General features: G+C 45.2%; 2 protein-coding genes across 3 annotated transcripts in view; one reads left to right on the top strand and one right to left on the bottom strand.

Moving 5' to 3' along the window:
* The window catches only part of LOC138580798 (septin-4-like), a 1,149,755-nt gene that overhangs the window by 729,746 nt on the left and 397,000 nt on the right, over nt 1–23,009 (bottom strand). The gene's annotated exons all lie outside the window — the stretch shown is intronic.
* ITGAL (integrin subunit alpha L) overlaps nt 6,185–23,009 on the top strand; it is a 1,445,000-nt gene continuing 1,428,175 nt past the window's right edge. The window contains exon 1 of one of the 2 annotated variants that reach the window (XM_069651639.1): nt 6,185–6,338. In XM_069651639.1, coding sequence (XP_069507740.1) covers nt 6,293–6,338 — 46 coding nt within the window. In that variant the 5' untranslated portion in view covers nt 6,185–6,292. The remainder of the gene's footprint in view (nt 6,339–23,009) is intronic. The other variant, XM_069651640.1, reaches the window with a different exon arrangement.

Below are 23,009 nucleotides of genomic sequence, written 5' to 3'. Positions count from 1 at the left end.
CACAGAGACTTCTCTTCGCGTTCGTCTGAATAGACAAGGCACGCTCTCTAAAGAAATTCGAGGAGAAAGAGGAATTAAGCAAGGCTGCCCCTTGGCTCCGGCCTTATTTGTGGCTTTCTTAGGGGACTTCAAAGATTCGGAAGTGGATGTCCGCTAGGGTTGTAACGGTATTACAGTATACCGTTAAAGATACCGTGAACCACTTAATTGAACAATAATAACCGTCACATTGTTTATACCGGTATACCGTTCATACCGTTAAGTGTGCTATTCAATCTGATTTGGAAAGGCTGCAGTAAGAAAGTTCTGCGCAGTCTTGGTCTTGCACTGTTGGATGTGCCGTCTGCCAAGTAGTTTCAGTTTGAGCAGTTTTTAATGCCATTCCATAAACCACATGTGCCTGACACAAAATCAACATGTTAGCAATAGGAAGAATAAATACAGTGCCAAGAAGGAAAGGGGTTTACTTTTTTTTATTTACATTTTTTTTTAAATTGCTCACACAGCCCCAGGGCATCGAGGCGCTGTTAAAGAAATTGGTTTTGTTTATTTTGTTGCGTAATTGTTTTTGTCTTAGTTGCATATTTATAACGTGCTTAAACACCCAGAGGTTTCTAAGCGCGGACCCAGGGATCGAACCTCTGTTGTTTGTGTCGTCTTGCTTCCAAGGCACGCACGTTGCCGCTGAGCTATCCTCCCGGGACTTTGGGTTGGCGGCTTTGGGGTTTATATATTTATAATGGATAATGTTTTCTAAACATATGACAATGGCGGATTTCCCTGGTTCTATCATTGAATTTACATATAATAAGTCACACTGCGAAATTTAATCATCTCTGTGGGTATTCCCTGCTGCCATACCAAAGGGTAACATGTCCGTGATTACTGAACACCTTTTGGCCCAGAAGTAAACTAAAGGCTGTAACGTAAAGAGAGAGTGCATGTGCGCGTGTGTGTGTGTGTATGCGCACAAGCGTATACTACCATCAGACTCCATTTATCTGTGGCATGCAGATTATCAATATGGCAACATGTTCATCTTCACCAGTAGCCAGTGGGGGAGCTAAAAGCCTAAATGACCACTTAAGAAAAGCTATTCAGTTTGCTTTGCCAGTCGCAGCAGGGCCCCACCTCCCCCTCCTCTCCACACGTGCGTTTGTGTTTGGTGCAAGCAAGGGGTGGCATTTCAGTGGAAAGTATGTTGAAAAGCCCAATTCTGGCCCTGGGTGCATGGTTTTGTTTGTGATGATAAATCCGACAATTTATGACCTTTTAGAAAATATTTGTTAAGATTAGTTAACTCCACCTGCTATACCGCGATAACCATGATATACTGTCATTTGGCAAGAAGGTTATTGTACCGTCATAAAACTAATACCGTGACACCCCTAATGTCCGCTGCTTTCCACCGAAGATAGGCAACACCAAGGTATCACGAATTTTGTATGCAGACGACATGATACTTCTTGAACAGATGCCGTTAGGCCTCCAACGGCAATTGGACAATCTTGCCAAATATATGGCAGCGAGCAACCTTTGCATTAACAACACCAAGACTAAAATAATGATTTTTGCCAAAAACAAACAGGTCTGCAAATCATCCAAAATCTGGTCAGTAAACAGATCACAAATTGAAGTCGTCCATGATTTGAAGTACCTTGGTGTCATCATCGAAGGATCAGCACAGGAGGCAAAAATGCAACAATATCTTTGGGACAAAGCGAAAAACCTGACCTCGCAAATGAGGATGATTGACCGAAAGTTCGGTAAATTTTCGCTGTTGCCTGCTATCAACTTTTACAAAGGCAAAATAGTACCATCCTTATCATATGGCATGGATGCGACAATCACCATGCCGAGATCTGTATGGCAGAAATTGGAAGGATACATCTGGAAAACGCTTTTGGGTCTGCCGAACACAATACCAATATCGGCAGTGAGAAGAGAGCTGGGTCTGCTGTATTTGGAAGCAACTATCAGTGTGTCTTCAATGTCACTCTTTAGGAAGACGCTGATTCAAGATGGTCTTCCAATTTTCAACATCATCGACAACGAGCTCAAATCATCCAAATGCAAAACTATCCGTAACTGGATCGACCAGCAACAAAAATAAACTGGAAAGTCTAGCCTGCACCACAGACAACCTGATAGTTAATCCACAAAGGGTGATCCAAAAGCTCAAAAATGAAGATTGGATAACCACAGGAGAAAAAGCAGTGGTGATCAAGTTCTTGAAACACCTACCTCCAACATACAATAAACTAAAAAGCCCCTTGGTTTATTGCATAAAATTTCCCGACACAAAGCTCAGCAAAATATTCTTAGGAACGCGGCTCAACCTACTACATACCAGATAGATCCTAGCCATAAGAAGCCAAGCTAACGCGACAACCTGCAGACTGTGTAAAATTTCGGACAGCCAAGAAACAGTCCGCCACCTACTGTTAAACTGTCCTAACAAACGCAGAACGCACAACTTTTTTAGCACCCTTTTGGGTCAACTCAGTGCTGGTAGAAGAAGACACATGGTGGCAACACCTGATCTCGGGTGAAAAAGCCAGTTTGGCGGTGGCAACAGCTAAAATAATAGAAACGGCCTTTGCAAAAATAAACGCTGTCGAGCCAACTGTACAACAGCTCGCAAACCAACTCCAAGCAACAGCCTAGTTTCCGTTTTCTTGACCGACGTTTCCGAACAATTAAGCAGAACATTCTCTGCCCTCTTGCTGGGGAACAGCAAATGTACAGTTTTGCACTGCTCCCTACATGTTCACGACTACATGCGCAACAGTGGGACGCTTCATTTTATTGGAAAAAGGACTTAAAGTCAGTTGTGCCTTCTTGTAAAAATCAATTTCTTTTTGATTATACACAAGTAATAAAATAATAGAGACATACTTATTTTGCAAAGGAAATTCATTCAGTTTTATATTACAGGTGGACAATGAGGGACGACCTATGTGACTCAGAGAATATGAGCAGAGAGAAGTCACTGAGGAACCCAACCACATGCCCAATTATAAATCACCCTTGTACAAAAATGTTCTGCAAAAGACTCCCCCATCCTTGTGTTCCATAGCTGAATGACCCCTTTTGTTGACTTTTAAATGGAGATATAAACTATAAATATAAGTGCTCTGTGGAAAAAAGAGACACTAAAATACGACATGATTGCCCTTTCAATTAAAGGGCCCAAGTAAATTGATGCAAGGCAACCCAAAAAAGGACAAATTCAACAGGACGCAGACGGTCCGTGGATGCCAAACCGAGATGAACGGGTGGAAGATGTACCAGTGAAAAGAAAAAACGGAATTTTGAAAATAAATTGAAATTCGGCATGGGGAAGAGACTGGGGGCAAAGAATAATGTCTTGGGGTGGGAGTGACTGAAAAAATGTGGAGTATATATCACATTTGAACACTGTATGATGAACAAGCTGGTGGGTTACCTCAAGGAGTGACTGTCTCTTAAAAATCTCATAGTGGCTGTAAAATTATCAGAGGTATATAGTTAGTTTAAAGTAAATTGGAGAATGGAGGTGGGGGTCAGATAAAAGTAAATAAAAGTCGTTTTTAGAGACACATACATGTTTAGACTAGGAGAGTATAATGTGTTAGTACTGACGTTGTAGAAATGTGTTATGATGCCTCTCAGGTTGAAGTAAATTGTCTTATGGAAAAGGGTGATTAGGTCAGAGATGTATAGGTACATTGAAAATTGAGGAGGGTGGACATGGGTGTAGTGATATGTATTGAGAAAATGACTAAATACAATTCAGAGGGGGGAGTGTACAGGAGCTAGTTATACCCCCCTCTCAAACTGAATGTAGTGGAGATAGACCCACTCCACCTCAAACCGAATGTTGATAACTTATCGAGTTCATCAATGACTTTAAATGTCTACAAAATCAGAATGATAGTGCTTTGCAGAAAAGCGCTTTGAAGGACGATCTATTTTATGGGGTCATAATGTCTTGTGATAGAAGGTTTGTTAAGCAGTATATGCTTAGTATAAATTACTGAAAAACTAGATTCGAATCGGAGCAGGTATCAAATTTTGACTAGAAATAGGGTAATCCGCCATTTTGTGATAAGTCAGGCATGGTCAGGCAATTTCTAAAATGGTGGCTTTTCTGCTAAGTCATTATGACATCAATTGAGAACTTTTTTATAAAAGAGTCCATTGATGAAGAATAATCTCAGTAAAACCTGTTGAGACTAGTTCTGAGTGGCAGAATTGGCCAACCAATCCCACCCAGGAAGAGGGGTTGTACATTGATCATGTCATTATAGGCCAACCAATCACAGGCAGGAAAGAGGATGTACTTTTGATCAGGCCATCGCCTCACCTTCCTAGAGTGTATATAAGACGGGGAGAGCCCAGAGATTTTAGGAGAGTTCCAGAGATGTCTTTGATGCTGCATGATGTGTCCTGCCTGCTGGAAGAAAATAAAACTTGATGTCTTTGAAAATCCTGCTTCAGTGTCCTGATTTGCATCATTGTGCCTTCCTTACCCAGAGATGCCAATGCCCGGTGTGGGGGTGATGGGACCCTCAATTACATTTTAGTGTGGGCCCTACTATTTCGGCTCCAGCCCCACTTGTTACACAATCATGGCAACGCCAATCACTAGCAGCTCTCCAGGTATAACACCTGCCGTATGTATTGCACCTTTTATTTGGACTTTAATTTGGGCTAATTTTACCCGAGCTGGCAGAAACGAGCAAAAAAAAAAAGATTTCTTTTCCACAAGCCTTAGCCTGGCTGGACCACCTTGTTTCATGTCCCGCCACTCAAACATGTGCATTGGCTGGCTTGGGTGCGGGACAGGAAGTGTCTAGCATCAGCATTATTAAGACATGTGGTGGCCTCTGCCCTTTTACATCTGTCTTTTTAATGCTGCCACACTGAAACAAAACCAGGTACTGGAGTAGCTTGCCTTGGGGCTCACTCCCATGCCAGCTTAAGTCTATTCCAAAGAGGTACGCACATCAACATAGAGGTATAGACGACTCGTTTACATCGTTATGCTTTTGCAATGTGATTTCTGTTTAGACAGAAATAAATCAGAGGAAATTCAGATTTACTCTCAGTACGATTTTTATAGGTAATGTAAATACTTGTATTTTGTAAATTGTTCCTACGGAATGTATTTGTATTGTTGCTATGGTAACAGACCTATTTTATGGACTTCCTTCCTTTCATTTCATTTTGTTTCATGGAAGGATGATGGTATGTGTCTATTTCTTATAATTCCAATTGTAATTGTATAACCTTCTTCGTATACGTCTGTTCGAATGCACTAATTGAATTATGAACGTCTAGGTTCGCCCTAGGCACATGAACCTATGATTGAGATATATATAACATGCTGACCTCTGTTCAGATAAGAAGCCATTATTGAACAAGTCTGAATTCATATATATATACTTTTTGACCATCTGGATGACTCCCGTGTGCTCATTTTCGAATATATTGAAGTAAACCACAGAATACTTTCAACCTCACTGGTACTGAATGATTTACTACATTCTTAAAGTATCTATTAAGAAAACACCCTGTAACCCAATGGGGACAATTTGAGAGCGTCTGATTAGCTTGGTCTTTTCACCCAGCTTCCTGCAACGCCTCTAACTTGCATCAGAAAGGCAAGGCGCGAGAGACACCCAGCATGCCATTCTCTGCATCCACAGCTATAAGCAGCTTTCAACGTCCCAAGGCGAAACTCTCCCTGGCCTGAGCAGCCATACACTTCCAGCTTCCCGGAAATAGTAAAGTTAGAGACCAAATACACAAAGTGCACAGTAGTGAGTAGTTAAGGTAGCCACATTTATTTCAAAGGAATGCAAATTAGACTGGTGCTCCTGGCAGGCCCGCGGACTCGGGTTTAGTCCGCCCAATGCGGCATCTGGTAGGTTATTTGTCAGAATATATTTTCTGAAAGCACTAAAGAGCGGTTTCCGTCGCAGGCCAAGCAGGTGCCTTTGAAAGGCCGGCAGTTTAGATGTATGGGCTAATGGTGTGCGGGTGGCGGTGGTGGCAGGGACAACTCTTCGCAAACCTTAAGGTTCTTACGCAAAACAAGAAGCTCCCCACATTAAGCCCTCCTCTAAGTCAGCCAAGAACCCGTGAGCTAATTTAAAGCTACTCTTCGCTCACAAACCACAGGAAGTTTACTGCTGGGTCATCGGAAACGACTCTTGCCGACACCCACTTCTCTCGCTGTCAAATCCTGCTTGTAATCTTGCATTTAGTAGCAGTCACGAAGCAAAACCGAACATCAGGGGCAGGCATGTCTGCAAAGCTGCAACAGAGCGTTCTCCTGATGCTCATCCAAGGTAGGATTTATATATTTACGCCGTTTGTTTTAAAAAGGCACAGGCGACCCTGAAGCGCAGGGCCAGCTGAAGGTGTGTTGGGATACCGGTCTGAGGCATCTGTCAGATGCATAGACTATAATGGCTCTCCATTAGGGAGGGATGTAAAGGGATGGAGGGAGGGGGCGAGTAGCTGCATATTATGCGGGACAGGATCATTGGCCACTGCACAGAAGAAAGGCAGCCATCAGCAGGATGAAACACTGAGGGCCCGATTCAGGGGTATGTAAACAAATAGAAATATGTTGTTCCAAGCAGGAGCAGCACATTTCTTAAACCCATCATATTCTGACAAAGTAAGAATGTGGTGTAGGGACTTGATAGCCTCAGCTTTTGCATTTGCCTGGTACACAGCCGGACTATGCCCCCTTAACCACCAGAAACGCAAGGTAGGAACTGCGAGGGGATTCTCCTGTCAGAGCCCTATTTTTGCAGGTCAAAAGCATGTGTTAAAATACAACACTTGTAGAGGTGCCATTAACATCTACTGCACACGTTTTCCCATTATAATTATAGCATTTCCCAGACTGCAGCAGCACTTTACTAATTTACTGAAAGCTTAACGACACTAGTGTAAATTAAAAAAGTGATTGTCTTGAACTTCTTGCAGTGATACTGCTGCAGACGCTCCCCCCACCAACATTAACTTAGCCCCGGGTCTTTTCCAGACCTAGCAACACCCCTGCCCCCCACACTTGCCATTACTAGCCGCTGGCTAGGGAGATCTAATGTCCTCAAACTTTGAGAAAGAATGAGTCGCTCATTTGTGATGCCAAACGCCATGCTTCAATACCAAAGGGTGAGGCTGCAAGAGCCTGCCAGATTTGTATCTCCTCGGAGAGCAGTGTATTTGCTTAACTTTTAAACAAACATTAACGTGATGGCAACACCAAATGTACAGTGGCAGAGGACAAAAGCTTGCCCAGGCCATATCAATAGACCCCCTATCATGAAGGCAAAGACTTAAGCAAATCCTGAGACTCAGGCTCATTTAAACTGAAAAAGTTGAAATGCCCTGCCATAGCGTGTCAGAGCAGTGTACAAGCAGTGAAAAAGCGTGTCAGATATAGGGTGGTTATAATATGCGTGTACTAGCATCAACAGAATCTATTTAATTTCACGACACGAGTCGAGGGAACACGTGAGTGGACGCGTCACCCACTTTTAAGAGGGTTGACGCTCCCTGTCGGCGTTTGAGGCATTAAGAAAATAGTTTTCTCCCTTCAACTGGTTTAGTGCATTGGCATGCAAAGCGGGATTCGCACGAGTGTCAGGATCAGTGATGAGACACTCGCCAACAAGAACACATGAAGGACTGCACCCGCCTGTGAAATATTTAATTACGCTTTTAATTTGCATGGAATATTTGGATGCAACCCTTGAGGTTTAAAAGGTGTGTACCTTTTAAACATTACAAGCAACATTATAGGAAACCCTCTTTTGAGTTATGTTTCAGGTGTTCATGATTAATGTTCTACAACGCAAATGCTTATTGTCCTGTACACTTTCTTTGATTGGGAAAGACAAATAGAATGAAATGTGCATATTTCACTTTAGCATCTGTTCTCTTCTTGTGAAGTCCCTTGCCATTGCATATGTTAATGAAAACCCCCAGATTTTTAGGGCTTTCTACTATGTTTAATTTGTAATTGATAGATAGGATAAGACACAGTAACAGTAATTTCCCAGGAGCACCTGCCGTTTGTGTTATTTTTTAACAATAGAGGCCTTTTCTGTGCCCAATATGGAGAACACAATTTGCTATTGGGATTACTTTATTAAGATCACAGAGAAAAGGATTGTGTGTACACAATTTGGACTAAGTGATGCTTAGCTGTACTATGTTCAGGGGCCGACTGGCAAGGGGGGCCAGATCTCCAAACTGTACAAAAATACATTTGAAAAAGATGAAATCCTTGAGAATCTAGCCTGCCAGAAAGGAATCGAGTGCTGAAAAGCCTGCTTAGATTCTTTGTAAACCGGGCGAGTCATGTCTTGATTTCAGCAATGTTGTAGATGTGCCTCGGCGGCCCCCACACATGGGCCTCGACAGTGAGAGGGAGAGAGAGAGAGGGGAGTCGAGGATGCAGGGGCGCGTTCATACCGCCAGTGACAATGTATGCATTTTAATAACAGATTCTGTGACCCTCGATGGTCACTGTTCCCCATACACCATTGGTCTGTTACAATCCACAACAGCACATCATGAAGCCTACTTGCCAAGGAAGTAAAAGTCCATATCTTACTAGCGTTTTTCCTTGCTTTGTTTCTGTACAAATGTTTCCCCTATGTTCTGGTAAATTTCCCCATCACCAGTGAGTTCATACAAAAAGAGTTTAATAGCTTTCTGGACAGCACACGTGGATGTTACTTATATAGTGGTTATAGAAATGGCTGTAGGGCACAGTTGAAAATTCACATAGAAAGATGTAATATTCTGGTAATAAATATTAGAAAACTGTAAATTAAAAAGGTCTTTCTGAGTTGGCCAATTTTTTAAACCACTGAAGAAAGTTACCAGCTCTGCTGGTGATATTAGTGAAAAAGTTTACTACCAGGAGAGGTGGCATTTCTGGAATACCTACAGTACTACTTCAGAAATACCACCAATCATGGTGGTTATGTAAAAGGTTTTTAACTTTTATTTCGGCATCAATGCGAAGGACGAAATGGATTACGTACAGTAGTGGCTCGTATTACTACTGTTGATTTTCTTTATAAACAAAAGGGTAACCTCTGGCCCTTTTATGCATTATATTGGTAAGGTGGTCAGAAGAGGCACTCAGAGATGCCTATCTTTTTATCCCCTCAATATGGCCCTTTGTAAAAACCTTTTTCACTCATTGAAGGGAAGCACCTGTGAAATACCAACATGGAATACTACTGATTGTATTTTATGGTATTTGAGAAATGCCGATGACTTTACTGTTAACACCAACTCTGAATGACCCCTAAAGTGTGTGATTGTTTTCCACTGTCCAGAACACTCTTCTCCTATCTCACCAACAAAAGACACACATGCAAATCAACACCAGATTCAGCTATATAGATACAAAAAGTCACATGAACAAAGATACATCCCTCCACCTATACTTTACACTGTCACAAATACACACACACACTCCCACTTATTTGAATGCACACAGAAATATAATACGTTGCTTTTGCTCTCTCTCCCTCTTCTTCGCCAGGTCCAAGGCGTATTCCCCTTACAGTTCTCTCTCTGCTTCCGAGTTGAAATATGCAACTGACTTTCCAAGAAAGTGCAACTTGACAGTGCAAAAAAGCCTCTTCCCTGCGCCGTCTTTCACTCTGCATTGTCCAAGTGCAGCCTCCATATCCATGATTACCAGAAAGACCCAGACCACGGCTTCTTGTCGTGTCTGGCAGAGGCTGAATGGCAAATCAAGGTGGTCTACTGTCTAACTGAAAGCCAAGGCAACGGAAGGTGGTGAGGGGCAAGGAATGGGCTTCGTGTGATGGGCAAGGAATTGGTGACTGAGCAAGGTGGGCAAGGGAAGGAGTGTGTGCAAGGGAAGGGGATTGAGTTAATAGTTAACAAAGGTCTGAAAGCTAATTGTAAGAATCAGGGGACATTGAGAATGTGGTGCAAGGGAAGGACACCAAACAGACCCTCCAGGATATTGCGGCAGTTACCGAGCTGCAAACAGGATATGGGAGTATATCACAGATGAGGATTACGTGGGAGTAACATCCAGTCGAAAAAACATTACAAGGGGTAAGTAATTTGTTCTTTGAATGGATTGTGTCCTCCCACGTATTCCTCCTCTTTGATATTCTCTCATAGGGGTGTGTCGCAGAAAGTGGGAAAGAAGAGTTTTTATTCTGGTTAAATTTTGGTTTATGCTATGTAACGCAGCCTTTCCAAATCTGGATTCCCGGCCCGGAAGGGGATCTAAACAGTAATATTTTGCAAATGTATGCACAGAAGACCAGGTGGCAGCATTGCAGATGTCTTGTAGCGGTACCCCTATCTGGAGGGCTGAAGGAGTGGCTACACCTCTGGTCGAGTGGGCCCTTAGACCTTCAGGAACCTCTTTCCTGGCCAGGTTGTAACATTCGGATATACAAAGTATGATCCACCGAGACAGTGTTTGTTTAGTCACCGCTTGTCCCATTCTGTGGCCCGCATAGCCAGCAACTAGTTGGTCGTCTACTCTTAATTTAGAAACCCTGTTGATGTAAACACTCAAGGCTCTTCTAGGGTCAGGTCTGTGCAATATCTCCTCCTCTTTCGATGGATGAGGAGGAGGGTAGAAGGCTGGTAAGACAATCATTTGTGTTAGATGAAATTCTGACACTATTTTTGGCAGAAAAGAGGGAAAAATCCTCAAAACTACCTTGTCCTTATGAAAGACCATGAATGGTGGTTTTGATCACAGGGTCTAAAGCTCGCTCACTCTGCAAGCAGAAGTAATAGCTGTTAAGAATCTTAAAGACAACATCCTAAGTGGACAAAAAAGTAATGGTTCAATGGAGAACCCATCAGGAAGCTTAAAACTAGGTTAAGATCCCAGACCGGAGCAATAAAAGGAACTGGTGGGAAGATATTGGTCAACCCTTTCAGAAATTGGATGACTATAGGAACCTTGAAGTAGGAACCTTGTTCCGGGGAGCGCTTGAAAATGGACAACGCAGCCAGATAGGGGCTACAGGTTGCTACAGCCAAGGGCTGATGGGTTAAATGTACCAGAAAAGACAAAACTGATGGTGTGTCACAAGTAAATGGATAAATTCCTTTATCTCTACACCAGCTGCAGAATCTGTCCAACGGCAGCGGTATACAGATTTTGCTGCTGGCCTTCTGGCCGAAAGCACACCTCTATAACATCTTCCAAAAGGTCCCAATCTTTATACCTTAACTTCTCAGAAACCATGTGTGGAGATTGTGGAAGATGAATTTGAGGGCAGATGGACATTTCCAGAAGTTCTGCATACCACGTCATCCTGGCCCATTCCGGTGGAATCACGATCATGGATTTCCGAAATTTTCATAGCCTCCTGAGAGCATGAGGAATGACAGGGATTTGCGGAAATGTGTACATAAGTGGAAATTCACAGTCCACTACGAAAGCATCCCCTAGAGCTCCTCGCGGGGGAAATTCCCTGGAGCAGAACTGTTCGCACTTCTGGTTGACATTGGTCGTGAACAGATCCACTTGTGGGGTTCCGCAAAGGGTGAAGATCTCTTGAAGGACTTCCTGAGCTAACTCCCACTCGTGGGAGACTGTACCCTGCCTGCTCAGAGTCCACCGTGTTTTCTTCTCCGGCCAGATGAACTGTCAACGGAGAGAATTCTTCTTGCATGCCCAAAACCAGAGCTGCATTGCCTCTCTGCACAGAGGCAGTGACCCCACACCTCTTCCATTGTTGCGGTAATGCATGGCCACTGTGCAGTCGGTCATTATCAGGACAGTCTTTCTTCGTACAGAGGCCAGGAACACTTCTGGTTGAAACTGGTTCTGAACAGATCCACTTGTGGGGTTCCCCAAAGGGTGAAGATCTCTTGAAGGACTTCCTGAGCTAACTCCCACTCGTGGGAGACTGTACTCTGCCTGCTCAGAGTCCACCGTTTTTTCCTCTCTGGCCAGATGAACTGTCGACTGAGAGATTCCTTCTTGCATGCCCAAAACCGGAGCTGCATTGCCTCTCTGGACAGAGGCAGTGACCCCACACCTCTTTCATTGTTGCAGTAATGCATGGCCACTGTGTAGTCGGTCATTATCAGGAGAGTCTTTCCTCGTACAGAAGCCAGGAAAGCCATCAGCGCTAGTCTGATTGCCCTGAGCTCCAAAAAGTTAATATGCAGTTTGCACTCTGATGGAGACCAATGTCTGCTGATTGTTAGACTGTTGGTGTGACCTCCCCAACCTGATAGGGAGGCGCCTGTAACCACCGTAATCTCAGACCATGGTTGCCAAAAGGGTTCCCCCCCTTCAACACATTCTCCTTGACGGACCACCACAGCAGATCCTACGTGACCTTGTTCTGGATTCGTACCTGATCCATCATCTTGCCAGAGAACTGTGACCACTGAGTCCTGAGGGCCCACTGAAGAGACCTCATTCTCAGATGGGTCTCTGTCACCAGAAAAATGCAGGATGCCATGAGACCGAGCAACCTCAGAAAATCGAAGGCTGGAAGATTTGTGGCACTTGGACATTTGTTTACCATCTGCGCTATGTGGGTAGCCCTCACCTTGGGTGGCAAAGCTTTCCCCAAGGAAGAGTCCAGGACTGCTCCAATGAATTGCAGCTTCTAGGAAGGTGTCATGTGGGACTTCTTGAAGTTGAGGGAGAAGCCCAGTTTGTGGAGAGAATGACAGGTGCTGTTCAGATGTTCCAGAGCCTGTTCGGGTAAACAGGCTCTGATCAGCAGATAGTCCAGGTAGGGTTAGATGTGAATCCCCCCCCTCTATAGATTCGCTGCCACCACCGCCATCAGCCTGGTGAAAACCCTTGGAGCGGAGGTCAGTCCGAATCGTAGCGCCCAAAACTGATAGTGAGAACTGCCAACAGCGAATCTCAGGTATTTTCTGTGCTTGAGATTAAGCGGCACATGAAAATAAGTATCTTGAAGATCCAATGACACCATCCAATCCTGGAGCTGAAGGGCCTGGAGGATCTGCCTGTACGTCCTCGACTGCCTTGAGGTTGCCTTCTCTGTCTCTGCTGGTTACATTTACCTCTTCCTCTGCTAATTGAGGAATAGTAACAAAATGAAAGATTTCTCCATCCCTGAGCAGAAGATGGATCTGTTCGAACTTGTTGTAGCTGCCTAATGGCCTGACTCAAACATTTCGCTGCTGCCTTAGATGACTGCAACTTTTTAAGACTTTCGTCTGCTTTAGATCCAAACAAGTAAGACCCTTCAAATGGCATTTCCAATAATCTGGATCGCACGTCAGAAGCAAACCCTGATTTACGAATCCAGGCAAATCACCTAAGCACTGTACCAGCAGCCATAGAACGGCTAATGCAATCTGCAGTGCCTAGCCGTGACTGCAATGATTGGCACATAGCATCTTTACCATCCTGAATAATGTTCATAAAGCCATCCCTTTCTTCACCCTCTGGGATGTGTTCAGATGCCATAGCTATCACCTCCCACAAAGTTTAGGTGAACTTCGCTATAGCACAAGTTGCATTTGTTGTTTTCAGTACCATACTCCCTGCAGAGAAAACTTTCTTTCCCATGGCATCAAGCCTTTTATCCTCCCTGTCCGGAGCAACTGTGGGATAGGCTGCTCCCTTAGATGCAGCAGTAGCTGCTTGCACAACAAGGCTTTGTGGACTCAGATGTTTCTAAAGAAAGTCTAGATCCACTGATGAGGGTTTGTATTTTTTAGTGAAATCCTTGTAAACCGCAGGGATGGTATCTGGATTTTTCCAGTTCTCTAGAACTCTATTCTTCATTGCTGTATGGAAGGGAAGGACTGAGTCCTTAGGAGTTCCCCTGTCCAAAATATCTGTAAAGTCATCCTGTTCATATTCAACAGATGATCTAACCCATTCAAGGTATTCAACAACCTTTATATAAAAACTATAAATTAGGCTTTCTTTCTCCACCTCTTACTCACAAATAGAGGCCATGCACTTAAAAAAGTCTCTTTTTCCCCGAGGTTTAAAAACGTTCGACGGACTTTCAAAAGTCTGAGGGCTTCGACCCTGACTGTTTAAGCGTTGATAGACTCGACTTCGACATCGACCAATGAAAGCCATGAGAGATGCACAAAATGCCTTCGAGACCTTTGAATCCTTCGACCTACTGTCCGGGCCCTCAGGCACGCGGCCCTGTCGGCTTTTTGCGCGATGGGGTCGGGAGTCTCTAATGACTTCAACGAAGGGGCTGGCTTTGCCGCCTTCTCAAACACTTTTAACATCTGCCATCTGAACTTGAGTAGGCCCCTTTTTAGGGAATCTTACCAGTTTCCCTTCAGGCGAGGAATCTGTAGAGGACGAGCTGGAGCAACGACTCCTTTTCTTTGATCTCCTCGAAGATGACAAAGAGGACCGCTGAGATCTCAAACACATCTAACTTTTACTGTGCCTCTTGGCCCGGCGCAGAGATCTCCCTCTTGGGCTCAATCTTCAGACTAAATTTTTGTGGGGGTCACCGAAGACGAACCTGGCGATGGTTAACTCAAAGCAAGTTTCCCCAGGCTCTCCTTTAACGCTTTTCCAGTCATAGACTGGCACAAGCCATAATATTCGACAATGTGGCCCTCCCCCAAGGCACCAGAGACATGCCTGATGAGGATCGGTTATGTACACCTTAGTCGAACACACAGCACATTTCTTGAAGCCCATTTTCGGGGTATGAATAGACATTTTTGTAGCAAACTCGTAACTACGCAGTAAATAACACGCCGAGGCGAAGAACCGGTTCAAGCAGCTGTGCGGCAAAACAGAACTGAGGCAACAGGTGCGGTGCATGCCATATATACCAACGTCGACATCATAATCGAGGACGATGGAGGTTCTTGAGGGACACAAGGTCGACGGCACACAGCGCCCTCTGCTGAAATACATTTCAGAGCTGCAAGCAGGATATTGGAGTATATCAAAGATGAGGAATACATGGGAGGACACAATCCATTGGAAATGCAAATTTTGCGACACAAAAAAGCAAATTTTGCTGCAGACAACTGCATTTATTGCAGCGTTTTCAATTGATTTCCTGGTGGTGATTGAGGGGGTTGCACTGCCTCTACTTCTCAGGGTTGTTGTGTTGGCGGACCAGTGGTGCTGCTGAGGCCATGGGTGGGGATGGAGAGGGCCTGGGTGATGGTGTTGGTTGCACTCTCAGCAAGGTGGGAGTAGTGGTGGTGTTGATCCTGTGGCTGGCGCTGCCACTGAGGTTCAGGTTGGTGATGGTGGTGGGGCTAGTGATGCTGCTGAGACCCATAGGTGATGGTTTTGGCCTCACTACCAGCAAGGCATCTGGTGGTGGTGTCAGTTGTGGAGCTGGTGCTGCCTCTGTAGAACAAGATGGTAGTCTTGGTGGAGCTAGCACAGATGGCATGGGTGGCAGTGTTGGTAGGAGTCATGTTTCTGCTGAGAGAATGCTTGGTGAGTGTGGTGCTGCCTCTGAAGCTGGGGTTGGTTAGGCCAGTGCTACTGTTGAAGGCATGGTTTGTGGTGGCGGCAGTGCCATGGAGGGCATGATTGGGGTGGTGCTGCGTGTAAGGCCCTGGGTGATGGTGTTGGTTGCACTGGGCCCTGGGTGCTGACTGTTTTGATGCCAGTGGTGCTGGTACTGCCACTGATCTCCCGGTTGGTGGTGGTGCCGGTTGTGCCCCTGCAGCTCTAGGTGGTGTTGTTGATGGGGCAAGTTCCATCATTGGGGGCCAGGGTGAAGTGCTGGAGTAAGGGTGCGTGTGATGGTGACAGAGAATAGGCACGTGCAAGGATTTGAGTGGGTGAACATGCATGCAACGCACCAGGAACAAGAGAGTGCATGCAAGTGTTTGAGAGGGTGAGTGTGCGTACAAGGTTGTGAGAGATTGTGAGTGCCAGGGGGAGTGTGTCTGCATGCTGAGCCAGTGTGCATGCTGTGCCAGTGTAAGAGTAGTCACTGTTTTGTGTATATGATGGAAGAGACAGAAGGGAGTCAAAATAAACACAGGAGGCAGATGGGCGTTCAGATTTGCAAGGGGGAGGTACAGTGAAAGGGTGACAAAGTCAAAGTGGAAAGCAAGAGGAATATGTGACAGTTGGGAAATAGATATGCGTGATATGGGAAAAAAAGACATTGGGCAGGTAAACAGAGGGGTGAAGAGAGGTTCTACGGGAGTAGCTGTAAACAGAGGCAAAGCAGATTCAGATTAATAACTAAATTATTCTCTGCGAGTTGTTGACTTGGGCGGTTATTTTATTCCATAGGCAGCCGTCCATTCGTACTTAGAATACACTGACAACCTTTATGCTGAAGTATGAGCATGTGTAATTTGAGCAATATGGCAGGAGTTTCCCCCCATAAACTCACACACACTGATCTGAAAGAAGCTTTCACTTGCTTCATTGGTGTAAATAATTTACGAGCGTCTTTTTCAAGATTACCACATCCAAGTTCCAAACAGTGGGGATTTCAGACTGCAGTGTACCCAAAATGTAAAGGTGCCAGAGGCCTTCCTGTGGCCGATTAACCTTTCAAATCAAAGGGTTGTGTCCACAGAGCTGCCTTTTCGAGTACATGAAGTAGCACAGCATGTCAGTTGTTAAACACTCGCTCTTCAGGCAGCCTGGAGGGGAATGTTTGATGTGTAGATTTTCATGTCCATTTACATATTTAGCGCGAATAACGGCCGACAGCTGATTTTGTGATTTTATTGCAAATCGCTATATGCCGGAGGGTCTGACCAAAGGAGGATGCATAAGGAAAATTGGGTAAATGATAAATCTGGAATGATAGATCAGCAGGTTGACATTTGCTGAGATCTATGTCTGACCAGCAATTAACTGCACCCAGTTGTGGGACTGCCCTCCTTTTTTTCTGAGTAAGTGATGCATACTTGCTTTATGAGCATATGTTTCAGTTACTACTTCTCTTATATTGTTTCAGGTTACTTTATCATGTACAAAAACTTTTTTTGAGATGGGATGAAAGTTACTCAAATGCGCCAAACCTCAATTGCAAAATGCTTGATTGGTGAGTCAAATGTGCTTTCAACAAGGTTATATTCTTGTTAGAAAAAAAATTGTAAATGATCATTAATGGTGTGATGTTAACACCAGGAAAAATATGATGTGAAACGAATAATTAATGAAAACATCATTTTTCACCTTCTACATGGAATGACATTTTTTCTATTTACTATTTTTACTAACAAGAATATAACCTTATTGAAAGCACATTTGACTCACCAATCAAGCATTTTACAATTGAGGTTTGGCACATTTGAGTAACTTCCATCCCATCTCAAAAAAAGTTTTTTGTGCATTCATATTTGTGTAGCAGCCACACAAAGATTTGGGAACCACTCGTGCAGACAACCGTGTTGCTTTAGGAGCTGGCGCCAAGGGAGAGCTTTGCTGGTTGCAACACTCCATTTTCCTGAAATTACTTTATCAAGTGACTTGGTGCTTTGAAAGTATACACAATTGTACAGACTAAGATTATAATTATAATATGTTTTCATTATAATTATAAACACAGTCTCAGACGTATTTGCCTCAGGATACAGACGATTAATAGGCTTCCCCCTTGTAGAAACATTGGTGCTTTAAAAACCAGATTTATTGAACAGTATACTAGTTAAGCCCCCGAATAACAACTTTGCAGAAAGAGAATTGGAAGCTGTGGAACTAGGAAGACGGTGCTCAAATCCCCTTCCACATGTCATTCATTCAGCCTCATTACAAGTACAGTGGTGCAGGAAAACGTCAGTTACCTCTGCATTATCACACCGCCATGCCATAACTTTGGTGGCGAGGCGGAGGAAAACCCCCCAGCAGCTTGCTGGAGGTAATTCCACTGGTTTACTGCAAAGAAATTGCCAAATCGGCAGAAATGACCGCTGGTGGTAATTCCACCAAAATCCCCATTGAGTCCATGGGGGACTAACACTGCCATACCACCACGTGTAATCTAGCGGTAATTCTGCCGCACCAAGTGGTGGTAATGGTAATACCATTCGTCAGTTTTCTGGCAGATTTTCCACCGGAATGCCATAAAACTAAGAAAGAGGGCCATTATGTGAACCTGAGCAAATCACTTTTCCTCACTGTGCCTTACTTTTCTTAACTTTCTGCAGAGAAAGCCTCACTCATATGGGTTTATACTCTATAGTGTTACTATAAACAATTATAATTGTAACAATTTATGTTTACACATACTTGTGAGGTGAACGGATGACAAGTGAGGGTCATATGTTGTGGGGTTGCGTACACAGTGTGCAGGTATGGGATTTGTGTTACGGTATGGGGAGGCAGGAAGCCAGGTATGGGTATTTTGCCATGCCAGCTCATGTTTGACTCTTGAGGGCAAACCCAGATCTCCTGGTTCACAATAGCTCTGCTCTACCAATTAATTCTCTAGCTTCACCACCTCTTTACATTGTTCTAAAACTAAATATGGGTTGGGATGGGAGGATATGTAGCCTTCTGTCAAATGACAAACTGCAACACAATGAAAACTAGACTCAAAACCCAGCTTTCCCATTTCACTAATATGTTGCATAAAAGGGAAGTAATGTCAATAATTTCTATTATATATTCTTGAGAATGTGTGTGAAGGGAGAGGTTGGTATCGAGTTTACTTGTTCTGGGCGTTGGGGCTGCTGCACTGTGGGCTTGGGCAATTGCATTACGGGCCAGAAAAGAAAACTTGCACCTCAGGCCAAATGTTGCCAGTTCTCCATGACTATGTTGTACATGAAAAGAAGAAAGCAATCCGCAAGTTGCCCCAAAATAGCCGATGCACCTCAACCTGCCTTGCAGAAATATGCCCCCCCCCATTATTCCCATTCTGGGACCCACAGACAGCTTGCCCCTATTACTCCACTATTGGAACCCAGAAGCAGTTCTGCAATGCACCCTTATCGGGCAACACATCGCCACTCCCCATTCCGTTGCTGGGAGCTGCACCTGTCCCTCGTATTACTCTGACGCATCCACAGATATGCCAATGCACCTGAATCCTGCCCTGCTGTGCCTTAACTAGTTCAATGCACCCTAATCCTAGCGTGCAACACCATTTGCTATTCTACTCTAGGCGGGAAAACAGCAACAGCACTTGCATTGCGCCTCAATAATGCTGTAATTACTTACAAGTAATCTTCCTTACACCTACTCCTACTCTTTCAATGCCCCAGTGCTTACTTTCTAAAGGCACCTCCGTTCCCTGTAAAGGTTCCGTAATCCATTTGATAAATGTCTTCCAGCCTTCAACCCCTCCAAATAAATGAGGGCACCTACTTCAATCCTTCCTGACATAACACGCTGTCGTAGCAACTCTTCCCATCAGGGCAGGCGGGAGGGCATAAATACTGGGACGAGGAGGAGTAATGAAGAGTACCAGTAAATAAACACGGCATAACCCCCACATTCTCATTCCTCGCCCCAACCCTTACCATGAAGCATTCCCAACACCAAGACACATGTGGATTCCACCACAAAGGCCACAAGGGCAACATTGCTTCAGACTCAGTGACCTAAAACCATAAACATTAAAAGAGAAACCGCCCCAGAACCGAACGGGCTAGTTTCCATCATCCTTGGACTGGCAAATACAAACGATAATTGTGAGCAAACTTCAAGGAAGAGGCCCAAGTGGCTTCTTGACAAATCTCTGAAGGAGAAATCCCCAGCCTCCATCCAAGACACCACAATCCCCCCAGTGCAATGCCCCTGCAGCCTGGGGGCCCAGAGATTGGGGGGGGCAGGAGACCCTCGAGAGAGCACGCCAAAGAAATAGATCGCCTTCTTCCCCTTACCCAAGGCCTACATGTCACAAACTGTTGGACCTATGAACTGCCACAGTTCTAGCTAAGTATTCCAGCAAAATAGCCCTGATGTTAAGGACGGCAAATACAAGAGTGTCAGCTTGCAAGAGATCTGGAGGTAACAAAGGACTGACATTTGGAAGGGAGAGATCACTTCAGGCCTGAACGTTGAGTCACATCTGAGTGTGATAGTCTCCGGGGATTCTAATAAGTAAGGCAGGGAGCAAAGAAGAGTCCCAAGTTCATTCCAACAACTAGCTTACACGATAGCGACTAGTAACCCTTTTCCACTGGAGGAATTGCAAATCAATGCATTCCATTGGAACAAAGGAGACCACAAGACACTTCACAAAACCCAATCAGTTGAAAAAAGGTCCAATCCTGTGGCGGGAGGGGGGCTGAAGAGAAACATTTCAGAAGCTGTCACGATGTCCTCTGCCTTTCCAACCCCTCAGCCCCTGGGGTCTCTGAACGCTTTTATGGTGCCCAATTTGGTCAGGGGAGAAGAAGGGGCAGGCCTAAATGCAACCCACCTGAAAGAATTTGAACAGTTCCCCGGAAACCCACACTTTAGAGGAAGCACCTCATGAATACCGGGCCAGAACAAAAAGAACCTCCAGTGCCGCTCATATGAGTGAAGAGTAGAGGACCTATGTGATTTTATCTAACCCAAAAATAGAGAATTAATTTTTAACGAACCCAAAATACAGATTATTTTGGAGGTGGGGGGTTCCCCCCAAAGCCCAGTTTCCCCATGCTTAGTGACCCCAACGCAACCCCCCCCACCAAATTGAATCCCTTACCCCACCCCCACATATCTTATTTTAAAACAATTCGGTATTATATTTGGCATTTTCTAGTCGTTAAAATTTAATTCTCTATTTTTTATTATGTGAAATCACTGGAGACCAAGAGTAGAGCTCTTACGGGCGGCATAAAGCGACAAGGAGATTTCCCCATTTAAGCCGTGACACCTAAACCGCTCCCTTTCAAGAGCCAGGCTGCCCAACGCCAATTGTTGTTCCTCTGGGAGCCCTGGGTAACGAGAACCATGGCGGGAACTAGAGGAAGGCCAAGGGAGGGGCCACAGTTAAAGCACTCAGATGGAGGAACAAAGCACTCCTGGTTCATCAAGGAGTGATCAGAGTCACACTGAGGCCCAACTGTCTGTGATCCTCTGAATCACACAGGGGATCGGGTAGCAAAATAGAAGGTGGAGGGATCTTCCCAGGGAAACAAACATATCTATCCCAGGCGAGGCCCAGATCCTGACCAACAAGCTGAAGCTCTCCTGAGACAATATCCACTTTGGATAAGAAAAGAATGACCTACTACTCAGCCTGCCCGCCAGACAACTGACCACCCCTCTAAGATGGCCTTCCTTGAGGGAGTGAATCTTGGTCTCCCACACAGACCCAATTTCCATGCAATCTGCTCTAGGTGCATGGTGCTGCTCCCCCCTTCTCTGTTCACATAAGCCACTGCCTTCGAGTTACCTGAGCAGAGCAATACCACATGGCCCTGCAACTCCAGTTGGAATGCACACAAAGGCCGTAAAAATGGCCTCAAGCTCCCTGCAGTTAGAACCCTACCCTCCAGTGAAGACCAACAAAACTGTCAAGTCCTGGATCCTAACACCGCCCCCAGCCTTTGGCACGTCCATGGTCACAATGAAAGGAAGCGGGAGTTCCAGATGGAAATCCGTCAAATGATTCTTTGGGATCAGCCAACACTGAAAAAGGTTCTCGAGTTCATCCAAGATTGGATCCTCTTCTCAAAGCCCTTGGAGCAGGATCACCACAAAAGACGTAAGTGGGAGACCAGGGGACGGAGGTGAAGGCGGGCCCAATGGGTGACAAACACTATGGCTGCCATGAGCCCCAACAATCTCAAGAATGCCCTGGCTGAGGCGTCCGGAGTCTAACATAGGCTGAGCACCACCCTTTTCAGTGAGACAGCCTTGAGGCCAGGCAGCTGAACAGTTCCCATGTCTATATGAAAGACAATGACTATAAACTGTAATGTCTGAATCCATTTCAGATGGGACTTCGACAGATTCAATAGAAGACTGTGAAAATGGAAAAGGTAGCAGATACATGCAACAACGCCCTCCACCTTATCCCGGGATGTCCCCTGAATCAACCAATGTCAACCTCCGGAACCTCGGTAGGTTTATCAATGATGTTAACTACCTCCTTGGCTTCCTCCTCACCTGAGTCTTCTGGCGAAGTGTCGTGGCGGAATACCTTTTTTCCAGTCTTCTTCTTTTTTGAGAAGAGGTATGGTCGTCCGCGGTGGGAAGCCACCCTGATTCCCTGCCAAGCAGGGAAGCAAGAGGCTTCCTTCCCGCAGGGACCGGGTAAAGAGGGAAAAAAAGCGGATGCTTAAAAAAAACCCTCGGAGAACAAAGTCACGATCCTGTAGCTTTTAGTGAGCGAAGTGCAGCAATTCAATAGTCCCGATGTAAGAAACAGAATGGCTGGATCGAGGGTCTTGAGCAGGCGATGGAAAGCGAAGCAGGTCCTTGGAAGAATCCAGTAGTGCAAATGAAGGAGAAGGACAAGGGGCACAGAGAGAATCATAAAGTGGCGGAGCGCCAGGGAAGGGAAAGAAACAAAGAAGGCGAACGGCGAAGTGACGCCGACTGGAGATCAATGGGTAGCAAAGTTGAAGCGAGGAAAAACACAAGGGAGCAAGCAACTCGGAAAGAAACAAAGTTGCAACGCACCGAACCCGGAAGTGGGCGGTACTTAAATAGTGAAGCCGGGAAAATGAAAAGGAAAGACTAGAGCGACAACCTGGGAAAGGAACAGGGAAAAGCAATGGATGACCTAATGGCGCCGCCAACGCCAGGCGTTCCATAGCCTCCACCGGCGACTAGACGCCGGCGGCATGACAGTATGCCCCCTTCCAATGGGATACCCCCCCCGGCTTGCCTGGGAAGAGACGGTGAAACCTCTGAACCAGAGACGGGGCATGGACATGGGAGACAGGTTCCCAGGAATCCTCAGAATGGGGGTAACCTTTCCAATGGATGAGGTATTCCAGGCGCCCACCCCGAAAGCGGGAGTCCATTATGGAGGCCACCTCGTACTCTTCCGGGGGTAGAGTAACCGGAGACGGAACAGCCGGTATGGAGCGGTGATAGGGATCTGGCTTAAACTCCC

This window comes from Ambystoma mexicanum, chromosome 3p, assembly GCF_040938575.1.
Source record: "Ambystoma mexicanum isolate Mex_15411 chromosome 3p, UKY_AmexF1_1, whole genome shotgun sequence".
Taxonomy (NCBI): Eukaryota; Metazoa; Chordata; class Amphibia; order Caudata; family Ambystomatidae; genus Ambystoma; species Ambystoma mexicanum.
The sequence above is the reverse complement of the archived record's forward strand: the minus strand, read 5'-3'. Positions and strand labels throughout refer to the sequence as shown.